This window comes from Electrona antarctica, assembly GCF_951216825.1.
Source record: "Electrona antarctica genome assembly, chromosome: 14".
NCBI classification, from domain to species: Eukaryota; Metazoa; Chordata; class Actinopteri; order Myctophiformes; family Myctophidae; genus Electrona; species Electrona antarctica.
In genome coordinates, this window is record NC_136795.1 from 37,935,648 (window position 1) to 37,963,347 (window position 27,700).

The window sequence follows — 27,700 nt, forward strand, 5'->3', positions numbered from 1 at the left end:
CCATGTTTTCAAACATTCTCAAATTTTCTTTCAGTTTCTTTATAGCCCATCTACAAGCTCACAACGTGCAGCATCATGACATGTTGTGAACTTGTAGAACAGATCTTTTTGAAAGAACTTTTTTTTAAAATCTTTAATGGCATGCCCAGAATAGGGACACCTGGGTTAAAGTGGTTAATGGTTACTAAACCACTGTCTAAGTTGTATTGGATTTTTACTCTCTTTGTGCATGCTGAGAAAATTAACGAGGATAAAACAACCACGCAGTTTACTGGAGACAGGTTTATCATCCAATTTGTAGATGCTATGTTGAGAAGCGAGGAATTTCAAAGCAACCGACGCCTGCAGTTTGAAGTGGCTGCTCCACAGCCGGTGTGGAGCAGCCACTTTGAAAGACTTCCTTCTATTTGTTGAAACCCTACAGAGGAACTGCTCTGCAAATACTTCAAACAAGCAAACGCACACGTCGCGTCGCTCCCCCCCCCCCCCCCCCCCCCCCACACACACACACACACACAAGTGTCAGTCCTCAACATCAGTGGCTTCCTGGATGCACTCCTGGTATTAATCCACTTCCTCCTTGAAACTGACAACAGAATTGGCCAGCCAGACAAGCACATAACCAATATGCCTGAAACAGACTCTGAAGAGACACAAGTGGGGGGAACACGGCTCCAGATTTGTCTGATAGCGTCGAGAAGAGGCCATTTTCCTGTGATTACTGCTGATGAGGTGACATCACGTCACCTCATCTAAAAATCGACCCCCCCACCACCACCAAAAAGACAAAAATCCATTTCAGTCAATCTCTTGATGTTTGCATTATTCGTTAAAACCAGACAGAAGAAAGAAATTGATCTTAAAGGCTGAGATGATGAATGAAGCGCACAGATAGAAGCTGTTCATGTGGCCTATTATGCAAAACAACGGTTTCATCAGGATGGGCAGCACAGCGACAGTCTCTCCCTGTTACACCTCCACGTTGCTGGGTAACAGCCTAGAACTCATCGTCTGATGTGATCAGCATTATTTTGTCAGACTTACGGGGGCCCTTGTTGTTTCCCGGGCCTGCCTTGCCATTCTGGCTGGGCTGGATCACCTCCTGTGTGGACTGCTGGGTGTATTGCTGATAGGCTGGAGAGAAGTTGTGGATGGCATCCTGGACCATATCCCCGTGGTTTATCGTTTCTTTCAGACCACTAGAGATGCTCTGCATGGGGGCGATATTGTCTGCAAAACATAAATAAAGAGCAGAAATGATGGGTCAGACAAATCGATGTGGATTCAAAGCTCCAGATCATTAGTGCTTCCCAAACGGTGTACCACTACCACTTGTGCCACATGTTTTGTTTGTGACCAGCTTCGGTAACCCACTACCCAGGCTTTTATTTTCGTTCACGTTCGGCTCAAAAAGAAATAAAGCCTGGGGAAACCCATTGGAAAATCTGCCATAGGAAGTGGGAGTCAACTTGTATTTCGCTAACCAATAACAGTGTAGAGGGGCGACCCTCCAAATTTGATGAGGTCATGTTCTCTGCTGTCTTCTCCGGCACCCGCCCCTCTAGACCAGAGATCACACAGGCTGGGGCAGGCTAGTTTGTGAAAAGTGACAACCACACATTGTTGATTGCAATAATATACAACGATGAACCAGGTTATGCATTTTTTATTTACTGTATTAGTACTCTGTATGAACATATTTCCCAATACAGAGACAAATTCTATACCCTAAAGATACCCTTGAGAAGTGCTCATTGGTGTGCCTTGGGCATAAAAACATGGAATAGTGAAAACCACCGCATTAGGGGGAATCTAGTGAACTAGACCAGGGGTTCTCAACCCGTGGGTCGCGACCCCTTGGGGGGGTCGCCAAATTATTTTAGGGGGTCCCCAAATTATTTTAAAAAAAAATATATATATATATATTTTTTTTTAAATTTTATTTTCACGATTTAAAAAAAATAGCAGACCTACAAGCTCGTAGCGCGCCACTCGGTGGCGCGCTATGAGCTTGTAGATCTGCTATTTTTAAATAGCTAAATTATAACAATGCTTAAAACACCAAAAGGGGTTCCCGCCCAAAATGGTTTATGGTTATTGTAGCAGTCAATTTATATTGGGGGTCGGGAGGGGGCGGGGCGGGGGTCCCGAGACGTTGCCAAAGCATTTTCAGGGGTCCCCGGCCAAAAACGTTGAGAACCCCTGAACTAGACCACACATAGGCCCCCTTTCCACCGGTTGGTTCCCAATGGGAACCGGTTCAGTTCTTTTTGGTTTTTAGTCCATGAGCCAGATCTCCAAAATTGAAACGTTAATTATGAATTGAGTGGGCAAAACCATACCTATATTAGATTGTTATCATCATTAAACTTCCCCAATTGAGTACTTACACGAAGACAATGATTTATTGTATTACAAATTTTACATTTTTAAATATGCAAATGAGGCATTATGTAGGAAAATATGCAAAATAATCGAAAATATGAAAAAGCTACTACTGTGGAAGGGTTATCATGTATTAATTGACTTGTATTGATCCTATAAACAATGTAATATAGGGTATAGTTTTCCCACCAATGTTGGAGCTCTGGCTCATGGACTAAAAACGAAAAAGAACTGAACCGGTTCCCATTGGGAACCAACCGGTGGAAAAGGGGTCATAGTAAAAATGCACCTTTCACAAGTCTACGTTTATGGGTGAACTGCCCTTCAACAAGGCTCCGACTCCCCAACTGCTTTGCTGCGACTGCACTACATCGTAGCAGACGGGCATAAACCTCTTATCTCCATATTCTAACGTTTTGTGTTTTGTTCATACTACAGCGTCACACAACAGTATAAAAAGTAGCAGATCCACAAACTCGAAACGCAGCATGAAGTGGCGCGTTTTGAGCTTGTAGATCTGCTACATTTACTACTTCTGAATTTGAAAATTAAAAAAAAATCTTCGAAATCCTCCAGTTTTCTGAAATAAATATTTTCACGATTTTTCAAAAATAGCAGACCTACAAGCTCGTAGCGCGCCACTCGGTGGCGCGCTATGAGCTTGTAGACCTGCTATTTTTCAATATCTAAATTATAACATAATGTTTGAAACACCTCCTGAAAAGTAATAGTTTAGGACATATGAGGTTTCCACCCGACAGAGACGATATTATATTATGCTTCTACTAGCATGGGATGTAAATGGCAGGAACTCTTTCTCCTGGTGAACTCTAGTTAAGCTATGCTTTGGCTGTGAGCTTATAGATTTATGAAACGCTTGCATAAATGTGTAATCGATACATGAATACTTGACGGGTTTTCCCTCCACAGTTGTATAAAAAGAAACCTTCCGGCTATTAGAAAATAAGATAAAAGATAAGATAAAACCTCAAAATATATGCTGTGCTACAGTGCTATAAAAGCCTGGCCGGTGGGCTCCTATGTACAGTATATCTTTGTAAACCATTGTAAACATTAACAGGGGAGTGGTGGAGTAAAACATAATTGATTGTAGTGTGACGCTCCAAAGGCTCCATCTCCTTTTTATATCTTTTGTAGAATATTATACATGCCGGCGCTGCTGCTTGCATGCTGTAATAGACTAGAGACTAGTTTGTATTGAAGGTTCTTTGCTCAGCCAGCTGTATTCGCCTGTGCCAGGGTTTCCAAATTAGGACCAGAAGAAATGCCCTCCCTTTCCTCTCATGGACAGTGGCAGTGATAGCACACAGCTGCACAATCCTGTTAATGGTAATGCTAATTTAACTACAAAGCATGTACAAAGGGTATTTGCTTCCATTTGTACAATGGCAATGACCACATATTGAATTTAACGTGTGTGTGTGTGTGTGTGTGTGTGTGTGTGTGTGTGTGTGTGTGTGTGTGTGTGTGTGTGTGTGTGTGTGTGTGTGTGTGTGTGTGTGTGTGTGTGTGTGTGCGTGTGCGCACGTGTGTGGTGTTGATGCAACACAACCAAATTGCTATCACATATTGGTTAAGAAATCTAATTATTAGTCTAGTTAGATAGATTACATAACTCTTATAATTGATAGCAGTTGGACAGCAAAAAAATAATGCCCGTTTCTTCCCTTATTATCATGGACCAGAAAAACTGCAAATCTGCGACGATTCTTTGATTCTCAAAATAAAAAGACTTATGCGTAAGTTGATATTAAAGTGTTTATCAGCTCTTAATGCTAAATTAATTCTCTCTCTCCCCCTCTCTCTCTCGTTGAAGGCAACAGTAGCATTCCTATAGCAGGGAAAATGTGAAGCCAAAATGATTGATAACACTGCAGAAGGCTTTTCCCTTGGTTTCTATTTGTCTTGGAAGGGTGAACAGTATTGACGTCAAAGGGCTACCTCTAGCTCCCTGCTAGTCTCTCCACTGAGGCTGTGAATTCCTCTTCATCTTCCCCTGCTTTTGCTGTGCTAGCAAGTGTGTGATTAGTGTGGTTGGCCTGGTGATGGACTGGTGGTCCGTGGCTCAAATGCTGAAAAAATAACGGGCCTTGATGTGAAAAGACACACATCAGGTTGTGTGTCATGTTTGAAAACAGACGGATAACATGGCAAAATGACTGTTGCTTAAATTATGTGAAAATGCTCAGAGCGAGCAGCAGTGGCTCAGGAGGTACTGAGAGCAGCCGCTTGGGAAATTAAATCAGAAGGTTCCCGGTTTGATACCTGGCTCCACAGGGCCAGTGTCTGGCTCCTTCCTTGAGCAAGACACTGAACTGAACCCATAACTACTCCTGATGAGCAGGTTGTCCTTTCTTCACCATCACTGTATGAATGTGTGTGAAAGACGTGTGTGAAAGAAAGTGAATGTAATGCATTAAATTGTAAAGCGTTTTCAACAAAAGGCTTAGCATGTATTTATTAGTTTTCCTTGTAGTTGGAATTGAATGCCAGCCCCATGCTCTGTGATAGGGACAATTTCACCGTGTAACCTATTTTCAGGGTGGGGAATGAGGGAGGAGAGGCGTGGTGTGTAATGATCCTCTGAACAGCCTCTCTCTAAAGACAGTGGTGTGTTTACCTGGTCCTGGTAGGTCGTTCTTCTTCTCCTGGTAGACGTTGCAGGTGAAGGCGTAGCGCAGGGCGATGGCAGCGAAGAACATCTCGATACAGATGATGAAACTCTGCCACCCAGCTGCCACGGTGCCAGCACCGACCTCCTGCCCGTTGATCACCAGCGCTTTATCGATGACCCCACATCGTTCCAAGATGGCCAACACCATTCCTACATAAGAGATCAATATCCCACTGTAAGTGCTTGAATAGTGGCAAAGTACACAGTAAAACCCTTAGCGTAGATTGCTAAATAGCTTCTTCCACCAGACAATCAGGCATATGACCAATCAGGCGAGGGTAAAGAAAAAGAAGCAGCTTGGGAAACAATAACCAATACAATCCATTTGTACCACTGAGAGTGCAAAGACGTAACCAAATGGACCCTCACTGAGCTACGTTTGTAGACGCTCAGAGTTAAATTGACACAGAGGATTTTACTTTTACTGTGCAGTGTTCATATCTTTGAAATGACAATTTACAATAATAATAATAATAATAATAATAGATTGCATTTTTATAGCACTTTTCTATGCACTACGTGCTTACTCAAAGCGCTTTACAAGGGTCCATTCATTCATACATTGGGTGAAGTGGCAAACAGTCAACGCCAGCGTCCTCACTTCACACACCAATTGTGGCAACTCATTAGAGATAGTGGCTGTTGGTACAAATGAAGCTGAGGGATGGGTGGACTTGCCTTGCCAGAAAGACAGGAAGATAACAGATTTGATGGTGAGGAATTTGAGCACGGGTTCGAATGGTCTGAGCAGGTCGCTGGTGGCGAAGAAGAAGAGGAACAGGGCGTAGAGGGCCAGACTGACTGAAAAGTTGTAGATGATGGTAATGTACAGGTAGCCTCCATTTACACTGTAAACGAAAAGAAGAAACAGTCCGTCAGTCAAAGGCCCATTTTTCCACTCTCAGAGTTGAACTGACAATAGGGATTTTAGTTGGAAAGGTGAGGTGATCCACAAGTATATTTGTTACAGTAAAATCGAGAAACCAAAATCAGTAAAATCTGGGTGAGGAGTGCCCGGTTTCGGGGAGGAGCGCCCCCGGTCCATGGCTGGGGGGCAAATGGGAAGGCAGAGGCAAGCGCATGGGTGGCCCCTGGTTAAAATAATAAAGGGGGGTTTTAACCATTACCCGTAATGGACCCAGCAAGATGGGACAAAATGCAGACCATTAGCTTTAATCGATAGCATCTGCAGTTAAAGAATGAATAGAAAAAGAGCTGTAGGACTTCTTGTACATGGTCACCCCATGGGTGGCGGTGGCTCAGGGGTAGAGTGCCTGGATGGTAACCGAAAGGTTGCCAGTTCGAACCCGGGCTCCCCCAGAGTTACTGTCAAAGTGTCCTTGAGCAAGACACTGAACCCCTAACTGCTCCCGATGTGCTAGTTGGTGCCTTGCATGGTTTCTGCTGCCATCGGTGTATGAATGTGTGTGTGAATGGGTGAATGTAATGCACAATCTCTGTAAAGCGCCTTGGATAAAGGCGCTATATAAATGCACCATTTACCATTTACCATTTACCCCATTTCAGGATACAGCCCATAAACTCCACCCGATTCTTCAATAACTTAACAGATCCGCTTTCCAGCCTTTCTGCAATTGAGTCTATTTTCCCAAGGATTCAGCTATATAACTATGCACTGCTCAGTAAATGAGATGCCAATTAGCCCGGCCTTAAATCACCGTGCCCCTTCACGGAGATTAAAGACCAACATTAATAATGGTTTCTCTCCGCCAACTGTCCTGTTCACCTGTGAGAGAATAAGCAAGAGGGAAACAACAGTTAAAACAAGTTATTGATGTCTTTGTTTATACTACGTAATTTGGGAGCACAATATGTTCTCGAGGCCGACTGAATGACTATCATGAACTAATTAAGAATCAAGTGAAGTCACAGCTTCATTAAAGAAGCTCCATGAAATAGAATGTCTTAAGGGAGCTGTTAAAAGTTAGTAAGTTATCCATGTTTTACCTGCCATTTCCAGACTTTTGACTACAAACTAATTGCATATATGATTATTAGGGATGCCCCGATCACGTTTTTTTGCTCCCGATCAGATTCCTATCATTTGATTTTGAGAATCTGTCGATACCAATTTTTCCCAATCCGGATTTTATATAGAACACGTTTATGCCATATCACAATAGTACAATATCCCAAATTACAGACAATATCCAGTCTAATATCATGATATGGATAGAATATTGATACTAGGGATGTCCCGATCACGTTTTCTGGCTCCCGATCCGATTCTGATCATTTCGAAAATGACGTGATCGGCCCCGATTTCCGATCTCCCGGTCCGACCGGGACAACCGTAATGATTATGAATGAGTCTTTTTACCTTCGACAGGGGAAATGGCCTGACAAAAGGCTGTAAAGCCTGTAATCAAGTGCCAATACCTCATAGCTGAAAATGTGTCAATATCAAAGTAACCGGTTCAACCTACTCTTAGGCTGTGCCTGCCAACAGCTTTGGACGCTACTGGCAATACAAGTGTTTACATGAGTCACAAACGTGCCTCCATACAAGCACGTGTGGGTATGCAAGACAGACAAATGAAACATTAAAAGGAAATGTAAGGGAAGGTGTTGCCCTCTTAATTGTCTCTCGAGACAGACTGTTGGCTCACACGATTTTCAAATGCCTCCGCTTATACTATAGAGCAAACAGAAGCGCTGAACATGTGAAGAAACTACAGCGTCCCGTTTCGCATTTGCAGTCACATTTACTGCTGTAAATCAAATTAGTCGAAGCATAGTTTAGAATGGAAATATACATGAAAGATATTTAAAAATATATTTTCAGTCGTTTCGTTTACATGTATGTTTGATTAAAATTCAATAAAAAGTAAATTGAAAAAAAAAAATCCATTATTGAAAAAAGAAGCCATTCACGGCATTCCGTAGGCGCAATTGATTCCTTGCAGCATTCAGAGATTGTGTTATAGTTGTCTGGCTTGAGAGACTACTCACTTAAAATCTCCATCATGGTATTTGCCAAAGGCCTGCAGCACGATGGTGAGGACAGCCATGAGGGGTTTGACAACACAGAACTGAAGGGTTGCCTGGAGAGAACAATGACAAGCATGACTGAATAAGCACAATTAGCCAAATCCCGAACCCTAATTTTTACAGTGAACAAACAGATCTAATGACGTTTCAGATCATATTTAAATGTAGAAAATTCTAGAGGATTCACAAACTTTCAAGCACCACTGTATATGTTCAACTATATACAGTTGGGTGCCACCGATATTGTCCCTTGTGACCCATTTAGGCCTGACCTCAACATTTAAAAAAATCCTTCTAAATCCTCCAGTTTTCTGAAATAAATATTTTCACGATTTTTCAAAAATAGCAGACCTTCAAGCTCGTAGCGCGCCACTCGGTGGCGCGCTATGAGCTTGTAGATCTGCTATTTTTCAATAGCTAAATTATAACAATGTTTAAAACACCAAAAGGGGTTCCCGCCCAAAATGGGTTAACTGTCCTTTTGTGTAGATCACGCAAACCTCAGCAAAAAGAAAAGGACAATATTGATGGCCTCCAACTGTATATAGTAAATATTACCAACATAGTTGGTGAGGGAAATTCCAGAAATGCGTAGAGCGGTGAGCTCTGCGTTCATACAGTATACACAAGATCTGAGTGAGACTGGCTTTCTGGTGCAAGATTTGGTTGCCTTGTTAGTGGTGTGGATGTGGATGGCATCTCTGCTCCATTGCCGGCTTGCTTAACACAGGCTTATGACACACCAGGGCAATGTGCACAACCACACCTTCATCACAAATCCTTTCAAATAACAGCGTCATCACTCATTTAACTCGTAAAATGGAGAAGCGGTTTGAAATGCAGCAGGCAACTCATGGTGGAGAGATGGAAGTTGAAGTAGTCATAAGCAAGGACTCTGCAGATTCTTATTAAATTATTTACGCCGCAGTGCTTTGCATCGGCGGGCCCCCACCCCCCCACACACACACACACACCCCCGTGCCCTCCTCCTCCTCCCTGCCATCATCCCAAATGTTTTTCTACAGAGTAAGGCAATTATAAGTGAAAGAATAAGAATGTGGGCAATAATGGGGCATAAAACTTTCAGTGACTATATATAGTCTTGTTTATTTGTTAGGATCCACATTCGCTGTGCACTAAAGCACAGCTAATGTTCCTGGGTCTGCGGTTCTGTACCACTTGACCCAACACATCAACTGTCAACTGTCTGCATGGGGAGATGCAGTAGCTGTTAGATTCTTAGAACTCTGGATAAATCAGTGCTACAACGCTGCAGTTGAGCATCTTGTCACCAACATATCAACTGTCATGAAGGAAGGCATGACGGAAGCATGAGTTCAAGTCCATTGCTCTCCCCATGTCCCCCATATATGGGGACTAGGGTGGCGGAGGGTGTGTAGAGCCCAGGATCACATTAGATAATTGACACAGGGGTGAAAAATGGGTTACAAAATTGTGGGATAAAAAATAAAAATAAAAAACAACATATCAACTGTCCATTTATAGTCCGTCTAGTAGCCAAAAAGTGAACCCGGACATGTTGAGTACACCAACGTTTTATGTTAGAAATGTTTAGTATGGGTCCCCAGCATGTAGAAACTGCCGGATGCTAACTTGCATATGTTGAGCAATTTTCATAATTGGCATAATATGTGACCATACCATTAACAACCTATAGAAGGCAAAATATTCGAAATGTCATCATGCTTTATCTAGCATGTGATGTGTCAAACTAGGGTTTTTTTCATGATGCTGAATCCATTCCAAGCATTAGTTTTGCAAAAAAAACACTCATTGGGCTTAAAACGGCCATGCCCACTTGCCCAAATGCGCTGATATCATCTATTTGTGATGACGGCATTGGCCGCTTTTAGCCCAATGAGTGTTTTTTTGCAAAACTAATGCTTGGAATGGATTCAGCATCATGAAAACCCCCTAGTTTGACATGTCACATGCTACATAAAGCATGATGAAATTTTGAATATTTTGCCTTCTATAGGTTGTAATTGGTATGGTCACATATTATGCCAATTATGAAAATTGCTCAACATATGCAAGTTAGCATCCGGCAGTTTCTACATGCTGGGGACCCATACTAAACATTTCTAACATAAAACCTTGGTGTACTCAACATGTCCGGGTTCACAATGGGGCTCTATGGGCTGGCTACTAGACTATTACTGAACTGGAAATTCATCATTTGTTCAGAAAGCATTAGTGGTGTACTGGTCGTGTACAGCTTGCAGGGTGCCGTCTCATTTATAGTGCTACCTTAAAGTTATTACCCAATCTTAATTGGAAGGTTTATAGTATTTTCTTTTGTCATGAGTAGATAAATTAGAATAAATCCGTTTCACTTTTCATTAAGATTAATAAGTATGATCATAACTCATTTAATTAATCTTAACTTGACTTCCAGTTGACCGCCATGTGGGACATCAGTGACAAGTTCAACATGGATTCCACTGTAATGCAGAAAATAGCCCCTTAAATCTGTAGGTTCATGTACTGATCGATAGGAAAGGTTTTTTGCAATCCTGATTAATAATATACAGCACTGCAGCTATCTTCAAAGTATAATATTGGTCACACGAGCCAACCTAAAAACCAGAATTTTCAATGAATGCAAATGAGGATATTATATTTAAACAAGAAATGACTCATGTCATATTTTATTTATATATATATATATATATATATATATATATATATATTCCATTCTCTTGCATATAGTACTTTACTGGGGCTTTCTGTCGTCACATTTGCAGTCTCTAGTCATGGTGCGGTGGGGGAGAGGACAGTTAAGGTGGCCTTACACTAGCCGATTTTTTCCCAATCTGAAATCTGATAGCACCACACACTACAGGATTATCGGAGCGGGGCAGAGCAAATATCAGCCATTCTTGATGTTGATCGGGCCGATCCCGATCGCTCTTTGAGCCCGATTATCGGCTAGTGTAAGGCCACCTTTAGTGTCCCATTGGCCGTATAGGGCTAGTCTCCCATTGGCTTAGAGGCCAGCCAATCATGAAAATCACGCTGCTACATCGCCAATAGTACTCAGGGCTCGCATTGATCAGCTCTGCAAGCTGATAAAAAAAAATCAAAGCGCCAGACAACTCTGGAAAAACATGGCTTATATGGATTTTTAAAAACAGCCACAATCTCTACTCCTGCTATCATTTTTTCTCCCAGAAAGATTGTGACACACCCTGGGGGGGAATTGGCTCCCCAGTTTCAAAACATGCCGTTCTGGGTGTTGTTTTAATTCTGAACAGAGATCATGATTCATTTCAATAATGCCACCAGAGGAAACGACAAGGCTTTGCTTATAAAACACACCACGTACTGTATGAGCTCTGTCAAAAAGTGTTTATCATTTCCCGTTTAAAAGAAAAAGACAAAGTGCATTTCATCTTGGATTCCGTTTTGGAGACATGCCTCTCAGATCCAATTTCCATCATCATAGTTGAACAGGGAGCTCGAGCTCGAGCATCCCGAGACACTGAGCAGGGCTCTGAGCTGACAGCTCATGTCATTTCTCAGTGTTTATTACTAAACAGGATTCACCTGCTTTAAATTACTTTTTTTTTTAAGCAGCGAATGTCATCCTCCAAAATGTATACAACCAATGAACGGCTGCAATTTTGAAAAGAAAACCAGCAATCCGTTTATTTAATGGGTAAATTACATAATATATTTTTTTACATCACCGTCCACGTCACCGTCCAGGTACCCCTTGTGAGATGGAACAGAAGGCACAAACAAGGGACTAAATTAATTTCGCTCCTATGCCACCAAAATGTGGAACGCCCTAACAACGGTCATTAAGACATGTGAATCCCTTGACTCCTTCAAAACCGCTCTCAAAGGGCACCTACGGACGGCTGCAATTCGAAACTGGCCCCCGTAAAATCTGAATCCCCCCCCACCCCTTTTTCCCCTTCACTGTATATGTTTCCTATTCCCTTTTTACCTCCTTTATGATGATGATTTCCTGTTTTTCGCTATATAGAAGTGTATATTTGTATGTCTCTAAATGTTATGATGAATTGAACAAGGTGGACTCTCTTGTAAACAAGTCTAGTGCTTTATTGGTCGTCCACTCACAGTGTTTTGTATCGAGTTGTGCTTGAAATGTACTGTAATTCTGCAAACTGTTATTAAATACTTCAATCAATCAATCAAAAAAAGGAAAGTGAAGCTCACCTGTTTGCAGAATCTTAGAAATCCAATGGAATAGCTCATTCCCATCAAGCAGCAGGTACCGTATAGACAACTCGACCTGTGAATACAATTTGATGCATTTGCATTTGATGGGCTAGAGAACAAATCATCATTCATTTGAGGGGCTAGGGAACAAATCATCATTCATAAATAATTACCTTGGCTATGTAGGATATTTTGAAAATCACTCATCAAAATACCTCCCCTTTTTTTCCTCTACCAGCTATTGTTCGTAAATGTTAAATGTTGCATTTTTATATAGCGTTTTTATCCATGGCGCTTTACATAGATTGTGCATCTCACACACACACACACACACACACACACACACACACACACACACACACACACACACACACACACACACACACACACACACACACACACACACACACACACACACACACACACACACACACACACACACACACACACACACACACACACACACACACACACACACACACACACACACACACACACACACACACACACACACACGAAACCATGCAAGGCACCAACCGGCACATCGGGAGCAATTAGGGGTTCAAAGTCATGCTCAAGGACACTTCGACACCAACTCTGGGGGAGCCCGGGTTTGCACTGGCAACCTTACGGTTCCCATTCGGCCACTCTACCCCTGATTGATATGTGTATTATAGAGTAATAAAAACACTAATACAATCAAATAGACTTAACCACCAAAATGAATTCGCATCCATCAATTATTCACACAGTGAAGCCTTGAATACAACATGGATAATTGTTGTTTTTGTCTCATTCCTTTACACTGAATGAAAAACTAAGCAAATCTATTCCTTATGGCACAAAACGTATTGCCTCGTCTCCACTGGCCAAGGTCAGAGCCATGTCATGGTCTGTCTGGCTCATAGACAGAGTCTCCGCTGCCTTTCTCCAGCTGCCTTTTTCACAAACTGGGCAGGTGTGGCCAAATCCAGAACATTAATGTTAAATTGAATGTTTGCCAGCATGGAGCATTGGAGTTTGAGGTCCTGTGAACCGCCTGTTTTTAAATTGCACATAATGCAGGAGGCAGCAGGACGTTGAATTGTGGAATGTGGAATTTTATGAAACAAAAAGAAAGAAAGATGATAATATAGTGCTGGGTTTAACGTTAGTTAATGCAATCAGATGGGACTGTTTGGATGTATGGGTGTCTTGTCAAGGAAGGCAAGAAAATAGTTTTTGCCACTCAGTAGGCGTTTCCGCATAACTTCAGGGTACGATGATGTCACGCTCATAGCTTATTTGGCAGTCCCTGTCAGCTGGCCAGGGGAGGGTGTGTAGACAACCACATGTCTCCTGCAAATCACCAGCTGCCGAGTTTCCCCGAGAGAGAGCATAACATACACAACGCTTCATGCCGTCTCCCTCAGATCCCCTCCCTGCTGAACAGGTGCCTGTACCAACCAACCAGTAGGAGTTCCTAGTGCTGCAACAAGGACACGATCCCCCGCCGCCTTCCCACACGTACTGTGAAACCCACTGCAAATGGGCTCTATGCACACAGAATAATTCTTCCTACTTCCAGGTCGCTTCCCTACTTCCTTCACGGGTGTTACAGATTCATTAAGGCTCTGTTCCATTTAGTGTGCAGTGGCGCTCAAACATTTTAATTTCAAGGACCCCCATAACAGTTTGAGAGTGTACAAATGGAACCAAATGGACCCGTATTTGGACACTCTCAGAGTTGCACACCCATACGGGCCATTTGGAACCCACTCAAGGACACTTTGAGACCCACTGGTGTAGCAGAGTGTTTACAGTGAGCCCACATGCACAATAGCAGCAGCACCCTGACTATGTTTGACAAGAATGGAACAGAGCCATCATGAGTATCAGCGGTAACACCAAGTAGAGAAAGGGCCCAAGTTATTTCCAAAATGGCGTGTGTGCATGATAGAGCCCAATTGTGTTAGTGCGCCCGGCCAAGACAGAGTAAGGGCCGATTCATACTCCTATTTTACCGGTGTTTCGGCGCTGTAGTGCCGAAATGATTTCGGCTCGACTTTTATTCGGCTCTAAAATAGGAGTATGAATCGGCCCTTACCGTTGCCGTCGTGGAACAAGCCCGGGCGAGTGTTTTACCACTACGCCAGTTGGACACCGTTCAGTTTTTATAGTCATAATACTAATATAACTGAAGAACACCCAGGAGAGGTAGGAACGTTGTTTCAAATAAAAAGGAGATTTGCAAGCCTTCCGTTTTTATATTAAACTCATATAATCCACAAATGAAGCAATGGGAGAACAATACAGGTGAAACGATTAACTGCTTGTTTTGCCGTTTTCTCTGTCTTGTGCCGACATTATATACAGGTTTTAATTAACACTAGTACTTGTTGTTCTCAAGTCCTGCTATAAACCAAACATAAACCATACCATTGGTTATAGTCCAAGAGAGACAAGACATATGTTGTTAATCCTAAAATAAGTTGCATTGTTTGAAGAACAGTAGGGGGTATGCAGTCTTAAACCACTTTGTTAGGGCTCTATACTCTCTTTTCCCCCCACTAAATCTCTACGCCTGAAATCTCTACAAGGGTTACAACAATATACAATCTCTCAACACGTCGCAGCACAACGTGCTGTGAGCTTGTATAGGGCTTAAAGCCAAAAAAATCCCAAGACTGAAATCCGTCCCCAGGACTGAGAACTTTAAGCCCCGCTTGTAGATCTGCTATTTTCATTGAATGTCATGTTGTGACATGCCCAGGCCAGAATAGGGACGCCGAGGTTCATGTGGTAAAAATGACAGTTCTTCAAGAACTTCTGTGCGGAGTTTGCATGTTCTCCCCGTGTCCCCTAGGGTAGGTACCCTCACAAAAAACATGCAGTAATCCTGGTCTCTAAACTGCCTCCACCTGGCCAGCCGGGGCGCCTGATGGAGGGGAAAGGAACTGGTTGGAATAACGTGTTCCTTTCCACGCGCTACGTCCAACCAGGGAAACTCCCCCCTGTCAGGTGTAAAGGAGCAACTTGGACACTCAGGCATGAAGGAAGCATGAGTTCAAGTCCGTTGCTCTCCCCAGGTTGGCGGAGGGTGTGTATGTGTAGAGGATCACATTAGATAATTGACACAGGGGTGAAAAAATGGGTTACAAAATCGTGGGATATAAAAAATAATAAAAAAGAACAACCGTTGCACAGAAGACAGGAATGAGGTCACTCACTGAATGGGCTTTCCTCGGATCTCTGACATGATTGCACTTTCTCCACCCAGATACTCAAAGGACAAGGTCAGGAAGTTGTAAATGACAAAGGCTGTGATGGAGAGAGAAGAATTGCTTGTTTACATCATATACAGTAGCATGTATGTCAAGACATGATGTAACTGTAAACAATATTACCTTACAGTTTATGTCATAAATATGTGATATAATCTTCGAGGGAGAAAAAACGTATTTCAAATAATTAAAAAAAAAACGTAATTGGACCTATATTTTTGAATAATCACACAGTTTCAGTTTCTAACATTAAGAGGCTTTCTGAGCGTCTCTGTGCTGGAAATCCCCTCCTAATCTTTTGTTGCTATTTAAGGAGGGCTTAAGTCAAGCTAATGCTAGTGGTGTCCACTGAAGAGCAAGACCATCACGTTTTACGCATAGCACATTTCCCTGCTTTCCAATTCCGAACGTAAAGTGCAGTATCAGCCAACCACAAAATTGACCCACACAGGCACACACTGGAAATTAATCTACTCAATTATGTAATTACCAAACTCTTTAAAGTTTTGCTGTTCTCTCAGATTACACCTAATTCATTTTGCATAACGGTTGGCCTCTGCCTCTGATAGATTCAGTACATATTCATAATTATAGTCATTATATAATGGCAAATTAAAGAGCAATCTACTGAATTTTAGTCATTTAAAAAGGAAGGAATTGCTGCATGAAAAATGAATATTTCCATTATATTTGTAATAAAGACAGAAACACGTCTTTTAAAAAGAAAGAAATAATCCATCTCAAATGGATAAGATGTAATACGATAAGACATCCACTAGGTTACACCTCCTGAGGGCAAAACACCAGACAATAACACATGGAAACAATGACGGGTAAGAAAAACGAGTTTGGTCAGTTGCACTTAGTCTCCATCAACTCCTGATACCCATCTTACAAGTGGGGGTAGGGGTGCACAACTGCACATCCTATGAACTTGCTACAATTGTAAAGCCCTGTGGGGGCTTTGATAACATTTGGAATTCATCAATATTACTTCAGTTTAACCACTTAAAACCTCTACACTTAGTAAGACGGACCACCAAACCTCCTCGCAAAAAAACATCGCATCACATTGTGATCTTGTACAGTACATCTGCTATTTGGTGAATGTAACCGGCGGCCATTTTTTGGTTCCAGTTCCGAGCCAACTTTTAGGGTTCTGAACAAATTCATTTTCAGTGGAAACACTCTGAACTGGTTCAATATTAGGCAGGAAAAAAGAACCGAACCGGTTCAACCCCGGTGGAAATGAGGCCACTCTGAACTGGCTCACCTTCGTAGCAGTCTCTAATGGGGAGGGAGGGGCTCACCTTAGTAGCAGTCTCTAATGGGGAGGGAGGGGCTCACCTTGGTAGCAGTCTCTAACGGGGAGGGAGGGGCTCACCTTGGTAGCAGTCTCTAATGGGGAGGGAGGGGCTCACCTTAGTAGCAGTCTCTAATGGGGAGGGAGGGGCTCACCTTGGTAGCAGTCTCTAACGGGGAGGGAGGGGCTCACCTTGGTAGCAGTCTCTAATGGGGAGGGAGGGGCTCACCTTAGTAGCAGTCTCTAATGGGGAGGGAGGGGCTCACCTTGGTAGCAGTCTCTAACGGGGAGGGAGGGGCTCACCTTGGTAGCAGTCTCTAATGGGGAGGGAGGGGCTCACCTTAGTAGCAGTCTCTAATGGGGAGGGAGGGGCTCACCTTAGTAGCAGTCTCTAATGGGGAGGGTGGGGCTCACCTTGGTAGCAGTCTCTAATGGGGAGGGTGGGGCTCACCTTGGTAGCAGTCTCTAACGGGGAGGGAGGGGCTCACCTTCGTAGCAGTCAATAATGGGGAGGGAGGGGCTCACCTTCCTATAGCAGTCTCTAATGGGGAGGGAGGGGCTCACCTTCGTAGCAGTCTCTAATGGGGAGGGAGGGGCTCACCTTAGTAGCAGTCTCTAACGGGGAGGGAGGGGCTCACCTTCGTAGCAGTCTCTAATGGGGAGGGAGGGGCTCACCTTCCTATAGCAGTCTCTAATGGGGAGGGAGGGGCTCACCTTCCTATAGCAGTCTCTAATGGGGAGGGGGGGGCTCACCTTCCTATAGCAGTCTCTAATGGGCAGGGGGGGCTCACCTTCCTATAGCAGTCTCTAATGGGGAGGGGGGGCTCACCTTCCTAGCAGTCTCTAATGGGGAGGGAGGGGCTCACCTTCCTAGCAGTCTCTAATGGGGAGGGGGGGGGCTCACCTTCCTATAGCAATCTCTAATGGGGAGGGAGGGGCTCACCTTCCTAGCAGTCTCTAATGGGGAGGGAGGGGCTCACCTTCGTAGCAGTCTCTAATGGGGAGGGGGGGGGCTCACCTTCCTAGCAGTCTCTAATGGGGAGGGAGGGGCTCACCTTCGTAGCAGTCTCTAATGGGGAGGGGGGGGCTCACCTTCCTAGCAGTCTCTAATGGGGAGGGAGGGGCTCACCTTCCTATAGCAGTCTCTAATGGGGAGGGAGGGGCTCACCTTCCTATAGCAGTCTCTAATGGGGAGGGAGGGGCTCACCTTCCTATAGCAGTCTCTAATGGGGAGGGAGGGGCTCACCTTCCTATAGCAGTCTCTAATGGGGAGGGGGGGCTCACCTTCCTATAGCAGTCTCTAATGGGGAGGGAGGGGCTCACCTTCGTAGCAGTCTCTCACAGAGTCAAAGTAGACAAAGTACTGGTCGTTGCTGATGAAGAGCAGGCTGAGCCACGAATCAAAGGCATACACTGGCACAATAAATAGGATCCGGATGATGTAACGCTGCTCATTGGGGACAGTGTAGGACCTGAGGTGTGTATAGATCTGCAATGGAAGGTGTGCAAACATCAGTGGTGTAAAGTAGCCAAGTACACTAACTGTAGGACTGTACTTATGTACATTTGAGGTATTTATACTCTAGTATTTTCAAATTACCAATACTTTTACTTCTACATCTCAGAGGCAAATATTGTACTTTTACTCCACTACACTTATTTGACAACTTTAGTTACTTTGTACATTTGGATTATTATTACAAAACATATACATTACACACGTCCCCTATATACATTTTGGCCATTTGAAAATAGCCGATCTGCAAGGTCACAATGTGTCGCATCCCAACGAATCGGCTATTTTCAAAAGATTGTTATACATTTGAAAACCTTAAATGAGATATTCTAAAGAGTACTTTCTACTTTTGGTACTTTAAGTACATTTTGATACCAATACTTTTACTCACGTCATTTTTAAATTCCATACATTTACTTGTAACAGAGTATATCTATCTATGTTGCCGTATTGACACTTTTACTTAAAAGGACCACTTCACAACTTTTCAACTTATCTTCATATATAATTGGTTCTTCTCACTAATGTTCATGATAATATGCCACACATGTTTTTCTACTCAGTCTGTGTCTCATAGGAGGGCTGTTGGCAGTTCAGAAACCCATCCACCATTGACATCATCGTTAGGCAGATGTTTTTTAAACAAGATAAAAAAAAAGATTTTTATTATCGTGAGAATGATGGATTCCATTATCGCATTGCAACTTTCCAGGAATACAACGCCTGCAGTTTCTATTAGCTTGGATTCCCCATCGATGATGGGGATGGGTTTCTGAACTGCCCACAACCCTCCCATGAGACACAGACAGAGTAGAAAAAAAATGTGTGGCATATTATCATGAACATTAGTGAGGACCAATTATTATGAAGGTACGTTGAAAAGTGGTGAAGTGGTCCTTTAAAGGCATTAATTTTCATTTATTTTTCTCAATTACATCCAAAAAACCCCGAACTTTAAACATTCAGTGGATTTTCTGTGGTCTGGAGTTTTCTCTGGGGTTTGGAAGTCTTTCTGAGCTGCAATGAAAATAGACAAAATAGTGACATCTGCTGCCAAATCCCATTGACATATATGGGATTTTCTGTCTCTTACATCACAAACAGCAGGAAACTCAGAGCACCTGTTTGAGCCAGAAAACCCCACACCACAGAAAATCTACTGAATGTTAAAAGTTCTGTTTTTTTGGGTGCAATTGAGCTCAGAAAACCTAAAAAAAAAAGAATTAAAAAACAATTAAAATCTTTTAGTACTTTTTCCCCCAACACTGGCAAACATTATGATGAACATCATCAGACTGTAGTGAATGATACAATGACTGAAATGTCCACCCCAATTTCACCTCTAAAGAGATATATTAATTTCCCCTAGTCCAGTTACAGGTCGGTTTCAAATATCAAGTTCATGAATTACCATAGAAAGAAAGGGGCCGTTTTGTTTTTTGAAAGGTGAAGGCGGTAAGTAACCTATAAAGACCTGAGGCCAAATCAGTAGTTCTCACACTTTCAAGATTTAAAAAAGATGTTCAGGCCTGGGCCGTGGCTCAGCGGTCCAGGCACCTTGGCCGGTAGCCCGAGTCTGGCAGTGTGCCGCGGGTTCGACTCCCGATCGGACGGCCTTTACTGCATGTCACTCCCCCATATCTCTCCCCCATTTCCTGTCAGCCTACTGTCTGTACCTCTACAATATATAAAATAAAGGCGAAAGCCGCAAAAAAAATAAAAAAATAAAAAGATGTTCGAAAATAGCAGATGTAAAAGCTTGCAGCACGGCATGAAGTGACGTGCTGTGAGCTTGCATATCTGCTATTTTATAATAGCCAATGCTAAAATGACAGATGCTTTCCCGGTTTTAATGGTTAACAAATTGCAGTCATACCAACTACTAAACTAAAAGTCACTTTTTCGTATTCGTTTTTTATATGATAGATAATGTGTTATTAACTATCATGAAGCAAAAGTAGAATAATTGATTTGGTCGTTTGTTCTTGCAGTCTAACAACCTTCCTGCATTTTGCTCGGTCCTTACAAACAAGCACTATCAGTTTAATGATGTGTTAAGCATTTTGCTTCCTTCTGATCTGCTGACTAATGTACTCACAAGTTGCAATTATTGATTATTTTCTTAGCGATTGTTCTATCAATTACTTTTTTGATTAATTGAATAACCAAGAAGCTCATTCACACACACACACACACACACACGATTGTAGATCTGCTATTTCGGCTATAATCTGTTGTTTTTGAGTGGTGCAACCACTCCAAGGAACAGCAATGTCCTAACCGACTATGAGTAGCAGTAGGGGCAAAAGTGGCGCTGTTGTGCCAGAAACAGAGAGAGAGAGATAGTGCTGCACTGTTGCCTGCTAATGAGAGAGAGAGAGAGAGAGAGAGAGAGAGAGGTGTGTGAGCAGGTCTGTGTGAGCAGAATTCCTCTGCTCACACAGATTGTGCCAGTCATGGGTGTGGAAGCGTGGATCACCTTAAGATTTCAACTTGCAATTACAAAACTGGGTCTGCAATGACGCTTTTGGGTAGTTGTCCTGCTCAAAAGAAATAAAAGTATGTTTATAATCCATCAAACAAGTCTTAAGGAGTGGTTCACCCAAAACATGACTTCTCTCCCGTAGGAGACTCAATTGAAGGTCAGAAAAGCCGTAAAAACGAAATAAGTAATTTTTGGGGTGAACTATTCTTTTAAGCCTAAATCAAATGTATCATCAATCTACAGGTGGTCATTACAGAAGTGAAGTTGATGCAATCATTTCTCCTGATTCTACTTAGAAGACCTCCTGCATACTTTTGAAAATAGCTGAACGCGGCAGTAGACTTTGCCGACATAAAGAGAGGTAGCAAGAAAGAAAACACGTCTTCAAAATATCATTTGAAGCCAACAAAGCCACAGGATTTTAAAAGACAAGAAGAAAATCCCATGACATCATCTGTTAAACACCAGAGGGAGATACGGTATTCTTTCAAATGACGTAGCCTGCCATGATGTGGAATGAGAAACAGGTTGTGCTTGCTTTTAAAATAAGAGAAGAAGAAGGCGGGGAAACAATTGAAAGCCCAACTAATTCATGCAGATATTATTGTTTGTTTACCTAATTAAACCAAGTTTCAAGAAAGACTATTGCCATTTGCCTCATATGAGGTCCATACAAGGATTTTTCTTTTTTAAGACCAACAAACTGTATGAACACACTAAACTAGACAATAATCATTGATGGTGAGGTAGACAAATGTGAAATTGCATATGGTGTAGGAGTAGGCTTGCAACCTTCAATGGAGTCATGCAAATCATCACAAGCTTGTAGACAGACAATTTTCACTATTTTCTTAATATATTATTAATCAGTTTCAATTTAAATTATTGGAATTGAAATTTGTTATAATAGATTACATCAATTAGTTTGATTAACTGTTTTATATTTATTTGTTTGTACATGTCATTGGATGGAAAAGAGACTGCAATCTGCTTCAATATGACCCAGCATCATTATGTTGACCATGAGAACAGAATTGCAAGTTTTCCCAATATAACTTAACACATGAATTCTATTCTATCCCCATTCTGCACCAAACATTTGACCAAATAAAAAATGTGGCCTTGGACTTACTAAGTCTGTTAATCTTCTCAAAAATTTTCATGCCAAGGACCCTGATTAGGAACCCCAATTAAAATATCTTGCCAGGGAGAGGGTTTTTGTTGTTAAATTAGTGGGGAGAGTGAAACCCACGCACTGAATAGTATTTTGTTTTTCCTTCTTTTTTCCTTAATTTTTATTTGCAAGAATAGTCATTCTTAAACAGTACATTCTCTCTCATTTGGCAAACTTATAGCTGATCATGAAATTTAGATTTATTTCAGTAGTTTAAAACCAAATGGTCTGACTGTTTTATATAAGCTAAGGCTAACTATTTTCCCGACAACAATAGCTTCTCAAAAGGCAAAGTGAACGGAATAGGATATGTACCATGACAGCTGTGACAGGAAGTATCATATTACGTGACCTGTCCTTGAGAACACTGTCTGCAACAGAACAGACAAAAACAAAGCAGAGCAACAAACATGTAGGCCATTGGTTCTCAACCTTTTCAGGCTGTGACCGCGCTGCCAAAAAAATTAAATAAAAAATAATCATATTTGAAATGGTTGGAAATAATCATAAAAGTTGAAGCATTAGATTTAGTTTTACTCGGTTCCACAGATGAATATTGTGAAAATAGCCGATCTACGTGAAATTGTGCTTCAGCTATGTTCAGAATGTTTGCCTCTTTCTTATATTATTTGACAATTTGCCAATGTTTGACCAGTTTTCATGAAATAGTTTGTTGATTACTTTAGATGCCTAAATGGCCTTTTCTCCATTTCATTTCTTTAAGTATTAAAAAGGGCTAATAGGTAATTACATTGTCACTTTACTGCCATCTAGGGACCCCCCTGGTGGTCTGGACCACAGGTTGAGAACCACAGTGGGCGACTGTTCAGAAACAGGGGTTAAATGTTTGAAGATGTGTTGATTTGTTAGTTAGTTAATTTGTTAGTAGAATAAAATATGTACGGTTTTTCATCTTAAAATGAACCAATTATAACCAATGATTAGTTAAATTAATTGCGACCACAGGTCGCAGTTAACTATGAAATTGTGAATTTCCCGTCAGTTGGTCACGCCCCATATATGGTCATGCCTTGTGACATCACGTGATGAAATCAATATTAAGTCCATATATGGAGATCCCTGATTCCGTGATGTCATCAATATTGGCCAGCAACTCAAACCCTTAGTTCTCCATATATGAAGCTGACCTGTTCTGACATTCCATATGTTGATCCTTCCCCATCGATCCTTCCTCTCCGATGTCTCCCGTTTGACTGATACCTGTCCATTCAAACACTAGACGGGCCTGCCCCAAAGTTATTAGTGCCGCAAAAACTAGAGTTCTCAATAGGCCCGAAGATCTACTCATTCAGTGCCACCTGGTTGCCACCGAAGCCCATTATAAATAAAAGAAAGAAAATGAAATTCTATTGTGCATGTCATGTGCATGTCATCACCTGCACACCGGATTAGAGGAATTTTCAAAATATGAATAAAAAAGCAGTCTGCTGTCACCCAGGCGGATGCGTGCACGCTTCTCACCCTCAGGCTTCTTACTGGTATATTAATAAAAACCATCCACTGCAGGGATGACCCAGTCAATGTGTCATTTTACCACTAATTATGGCATTCTCCCTAACGTAATCTATGGACTTTCTTGCATAATCCGTTATGTTGTGCGGTAGAATTTCAGCAATTATACATTTAACAGTGATGGGTGCGTTCGGATATGCGATTATGCACACAGGGAATACACTCACGTATTAAGTTTGTATTGCACAGTGTGCTATATCCGAATGCACACGATGATAGTGGTGTTGCTGGTGTATTAGTGAACATGTTACAACACTTCCCTCCATGAATGTTGCATTAACTTTGCAGCTGACGTGTATGTTCCATCATGGTGAGCCATTCATTTAATGTTTAATGTAATCTATTCTGGTTCCTTGAGTCTATAAGACATCGTGTTACTAGTTTGAAGAGATAAAAGGAAATAGTTTCTGTTCCTTAAGTGAGATATAGTAAAAAGCAAGCAAGTTTTGTATAGAATCACGATGAGTGACTGTTAATTAATACATGGCTAATTGTAAAGTGATGGAAGGTTTTTAGTGTAGTGTAGCTGTAGCGTGGTTTGAATATACTTTTAATTAAAGAACCTATACTGAATAATTATCATCATACACCTGCTCAACTCACACATGAATATTCATAAAAGACGGCACAAGTTCAAAAGTTCATAATCTACTAATAAACATGAACAATTCGGAGGAGGAGCAGATTACGTGTCGTTATTAGTCACCTTCAAGTTCACTGTATTAGAAGCTTGTGGCATGATTAAATGGCCATTAGAGTCTGCACATTAAAGCATGACCACAGTGGGCCTGGGGGGGGGGGGGGGTGATGTATCTGGCCCTGTTGAGAAGTGAAGCGAACAGGCTGTGTAGACGGATGTCTTCCATTTTGCTGGAATGGCTAGAGAAAGCTATGGTACTCCCGGCTCCACAATGCTGACCTCACAGTAAAATACAAAGATGCACCCTGGACAACTGCCCCGAGCACAGACTAATTTCAGCTCGGGAAAACCAGCCCCATCATTCCACTGAGGTGATTAAAAGTGTACGCTTAAATCAGCCCCGTTGTGACAATAAAACGAAATAAATAAATAAACCCGTAGTGGTGATTGCATAATATTGATGTTGAGTAGTGTATCTGAGTGAGAAAGGCCATTAAGCTGCTATACAGAATAGACTGTGTGTTGATCCTCTTTATATTTGCTGATGTAAAGTGCAGACACCAATAAGCCCACCAGATGGATGAGACAAACAAGCAGCAGACAGACAAGTATTGTCAACTTTACAGCTAGGGGGATGTGAGGTGGTTGTATTTAGTATGCACATTGTGAGAACAAGAGACTACAGCCAAGGTCTATTAGAGCAGATTGCACTTGACCAGCATTCTAAAACTAGGGCTGAAGACAATGTTATCCTCCCTGTGATCTACCTGGCTGGTGTTAATATTTCTCCACATTGCTACTTATTTAACTGCACAATTAATATGCGTTAATGGAAAGTGATTGGACAAGCAAAACTCTTACGAAAATTGTGTGTCACAAATTCCATGAACAATGATGGCTTTTAAGTGAGACTGTAAGTAACTTATCCCGAGTGTACCACACACGTGACTTGACCATCCCTGCCAATCCTGTTGGAGAATGCAAGTTGCAGGTACAGTCATTACTGTAATTCATGAGCCAAATGTGAAAATTAGGGATGTTCAATATTGGGTTTTTTGCCAATATGGGATTTTCCGATATTGTTCAACTCTTAATTTCCGATTACGTTATCAACCGATACAGATATATATAGGCTTTTTCAACCAATACAGATAAATGCAGGCTTTTCCCAACAAAAGTAAACTATATCACATATCTAATAAAATAAAGGCCGATAATATCAGACATCCCTAGTTAGACTGCTGACTAGTACGCACATTTGGCAAGCAAGCCTGAAAGCAAGACTTTAGTTCTTTATGGTGCTGTAAATGAGTTCTCATTCTCAATATCAATAGATTTCCCTGTTGATAACTTACTGCGCCTAACTGCATTTCTCAGAAGTGTACTTATATAATAAAGATAAGCTATCGCATGGCCCCTACAGAGCAGCAACCAACCACCACACCCACTCAAAAGGCAAAATTAATTTATAAAGAACCCTCTACTTGCTTTTTAATAAATGTTGTTACGGTCAATCCACATGGCCTGATGAGCTATAAGGCTCATGTGTATTCTACAGACTGTCCATTGCATTGTATCAACCCATTTAAATCGCCTGAAGCAGCTCATTCCATTTCAATGTGATTGTCACTGATAAGATGAAAGCCAGCAAGGAAAATGTCCCATGATAGCATGAAGGAAACCATGGCATCTCATGAATAAATGTGGGTATAGAATAGTCTGCACTGTACTGGAATCATTAGCTCTAAGAAACTAAACAAAAACATTGAAACCTAAAGTGATTACCAGTACCACCACTATTCATGTGTATTATGTCACTGTCCTCTGGCAGGGGTGGAGACAAAACAGATCCTTACTATCTCTTATTACCCTTTGAGTACAGACAGTGAGTAAATACCTTGAGGCTGCTTCTCTTTAAGACAGGTGTGGTAGAAGCAGAGATTTTGTTTCCTTGGCATGTAGAGATATTGTTCTTAACTTGTACCTTTTGATATTAATATCAAAAGGTACAAGTTAAGAACTTAAGATCATTGCAAGATTCCCAAAACTCACCTGATAGCAAGTAATAAGCAAGGCTGCCCAGACAAAAATCCCCGATATGGCTTGGGCAGCCACTGTATTTAAAAACATCTGGTCTGCTTCTATGAGTGACCCATTGCTTGTTTGGAGTATTGTCATATTGGATTTGGAGAGGTCAGTCTCGCGTGCAAGAATTGGTGCTGCAGGCAAGTGAGGTATAGAACCATTCGAACCATTCTTGTTTGTCGAGTCCATGTATTCCAAAGAAATATTAATCTGAAACAAAAGGAAAACACACAATGTGTAATAATTAAAGGGTCCATGCAAAAGTGAATGACATTCCCTTGTAGAGTGACAGACAGTGTTGCTTCACTCCCATCTTATCATACAGTAGCAGGCCTATCATACTGTATCATGCATGTCAAATCAGAGCACAATGGGCTCTGATTAAAGACTACTGTTTCAGCACATGAGAACATGATCAGATTGATTGATTGAAGAATTTATTAACAGTTTGCAGAATTACAGTACATTTCAAGCACAAACTCAATACAAAGGCTGTTAACTGTGAGTGGACGACCCAATTAAGCATTACACTTGTTTCCAATAGGGTCCACCATGTTCAAATCATCAAAACATTTAGAGACGTACAAATAGACACTTCTATAGACAGAACAGGAATTCATCATAAAGGAGGTAAAAAGGGAAAAGAAACATATACAGTGAGGGGAAAAAGGGGTGGGCGGGGAAATGTTTATTAGATGTTTATTAGACTAAAGAAGGAACAATAATTAGCCAGAGGCCATATATAGTTGTCAGATCAACTTATCAAGCATGGTACGGGAGTTGTGTGTAGCTACTATAACTTTAATTAATTTAATGTAGCTAACACACACAGTCACACACACACACACACACACAATAGCAGCTCACGCACCTCGTCCTTGATGTCGTGGAGACGTGACCAGCTTGATCCAAATAGCTTTAATTCCACGACGAGGTCACCATTTGTCCACGCAGAGACGAGTAATATATTAAAAATAGGACTTTGCCTATTCAAAAACCATGATCGTCAGCTTAGAAATGCCCCGTCAACTGCGTCAATGGACAGTTCCAACAGTCAGCCAGAGCTACTTCCTTGTTTGAAACAAACAGGTAAACTGATAAGGTCGAAGTCCACACCGGCGGCTGCTAGGCTACTGTAAGCACGGATCGATAAAACATATAATACTGTGGTACTTGACCTTGTTCCGCTAAGCAACCTGTACACTAGAGTCGTGCTAATATTATCATCGTTGAGCGACAAGTCGCACACACGGGCACCGGGCAGCAGATAAACAGGTTCAGAACAGGTGAATGCCTGGCTGGGTCACGTGACCAGTCAACATCATCAACATCACGTTGACTCACTGCAGTCAGAGCATTACACAGCTCATCCTGGCTGTGTCACGGACTGACTGCAT

General features: G+C 41.9%; 1 protein-coding gene across 1 annotated transcript; it reads right to left on the reverse strand.

Annotated features, from left to right (window-relative positions):
* Positions 1-485: 485 nt before the first annotated feature.
* On the reverse strand, positions 486-27,679 carry tmem184a (transmembrane protein 184a). The gene is made up of 9 exons (XM_079520252.1): positions 27,175-27,679; positions 26,271-26,513; positions 18,194-18,359; positions 15,514-15,604; positions 12,302-12,377; positions 8,054-8,145; positions 5,759-5,928; positions 5,027-5,230; positions 486-1,230 (listed from the first exon to the last, which is right to left on the reverse strand). The coding sequence occupies exons 2-9, from the start codon at positions 26,490-26,492 to the stop codon at positions 998-1,000; spliced, it is 1,254 nt and encodes a 417-aa protein (XP_079376378.1). The 5' UTR covers positions 26,493-26,513; positions 27,175-27,679; the 3' UTR covers positions 486-997.
* Between the last annotated feature and the right edge of the window lie 21 nt (positions 27,680-27,700).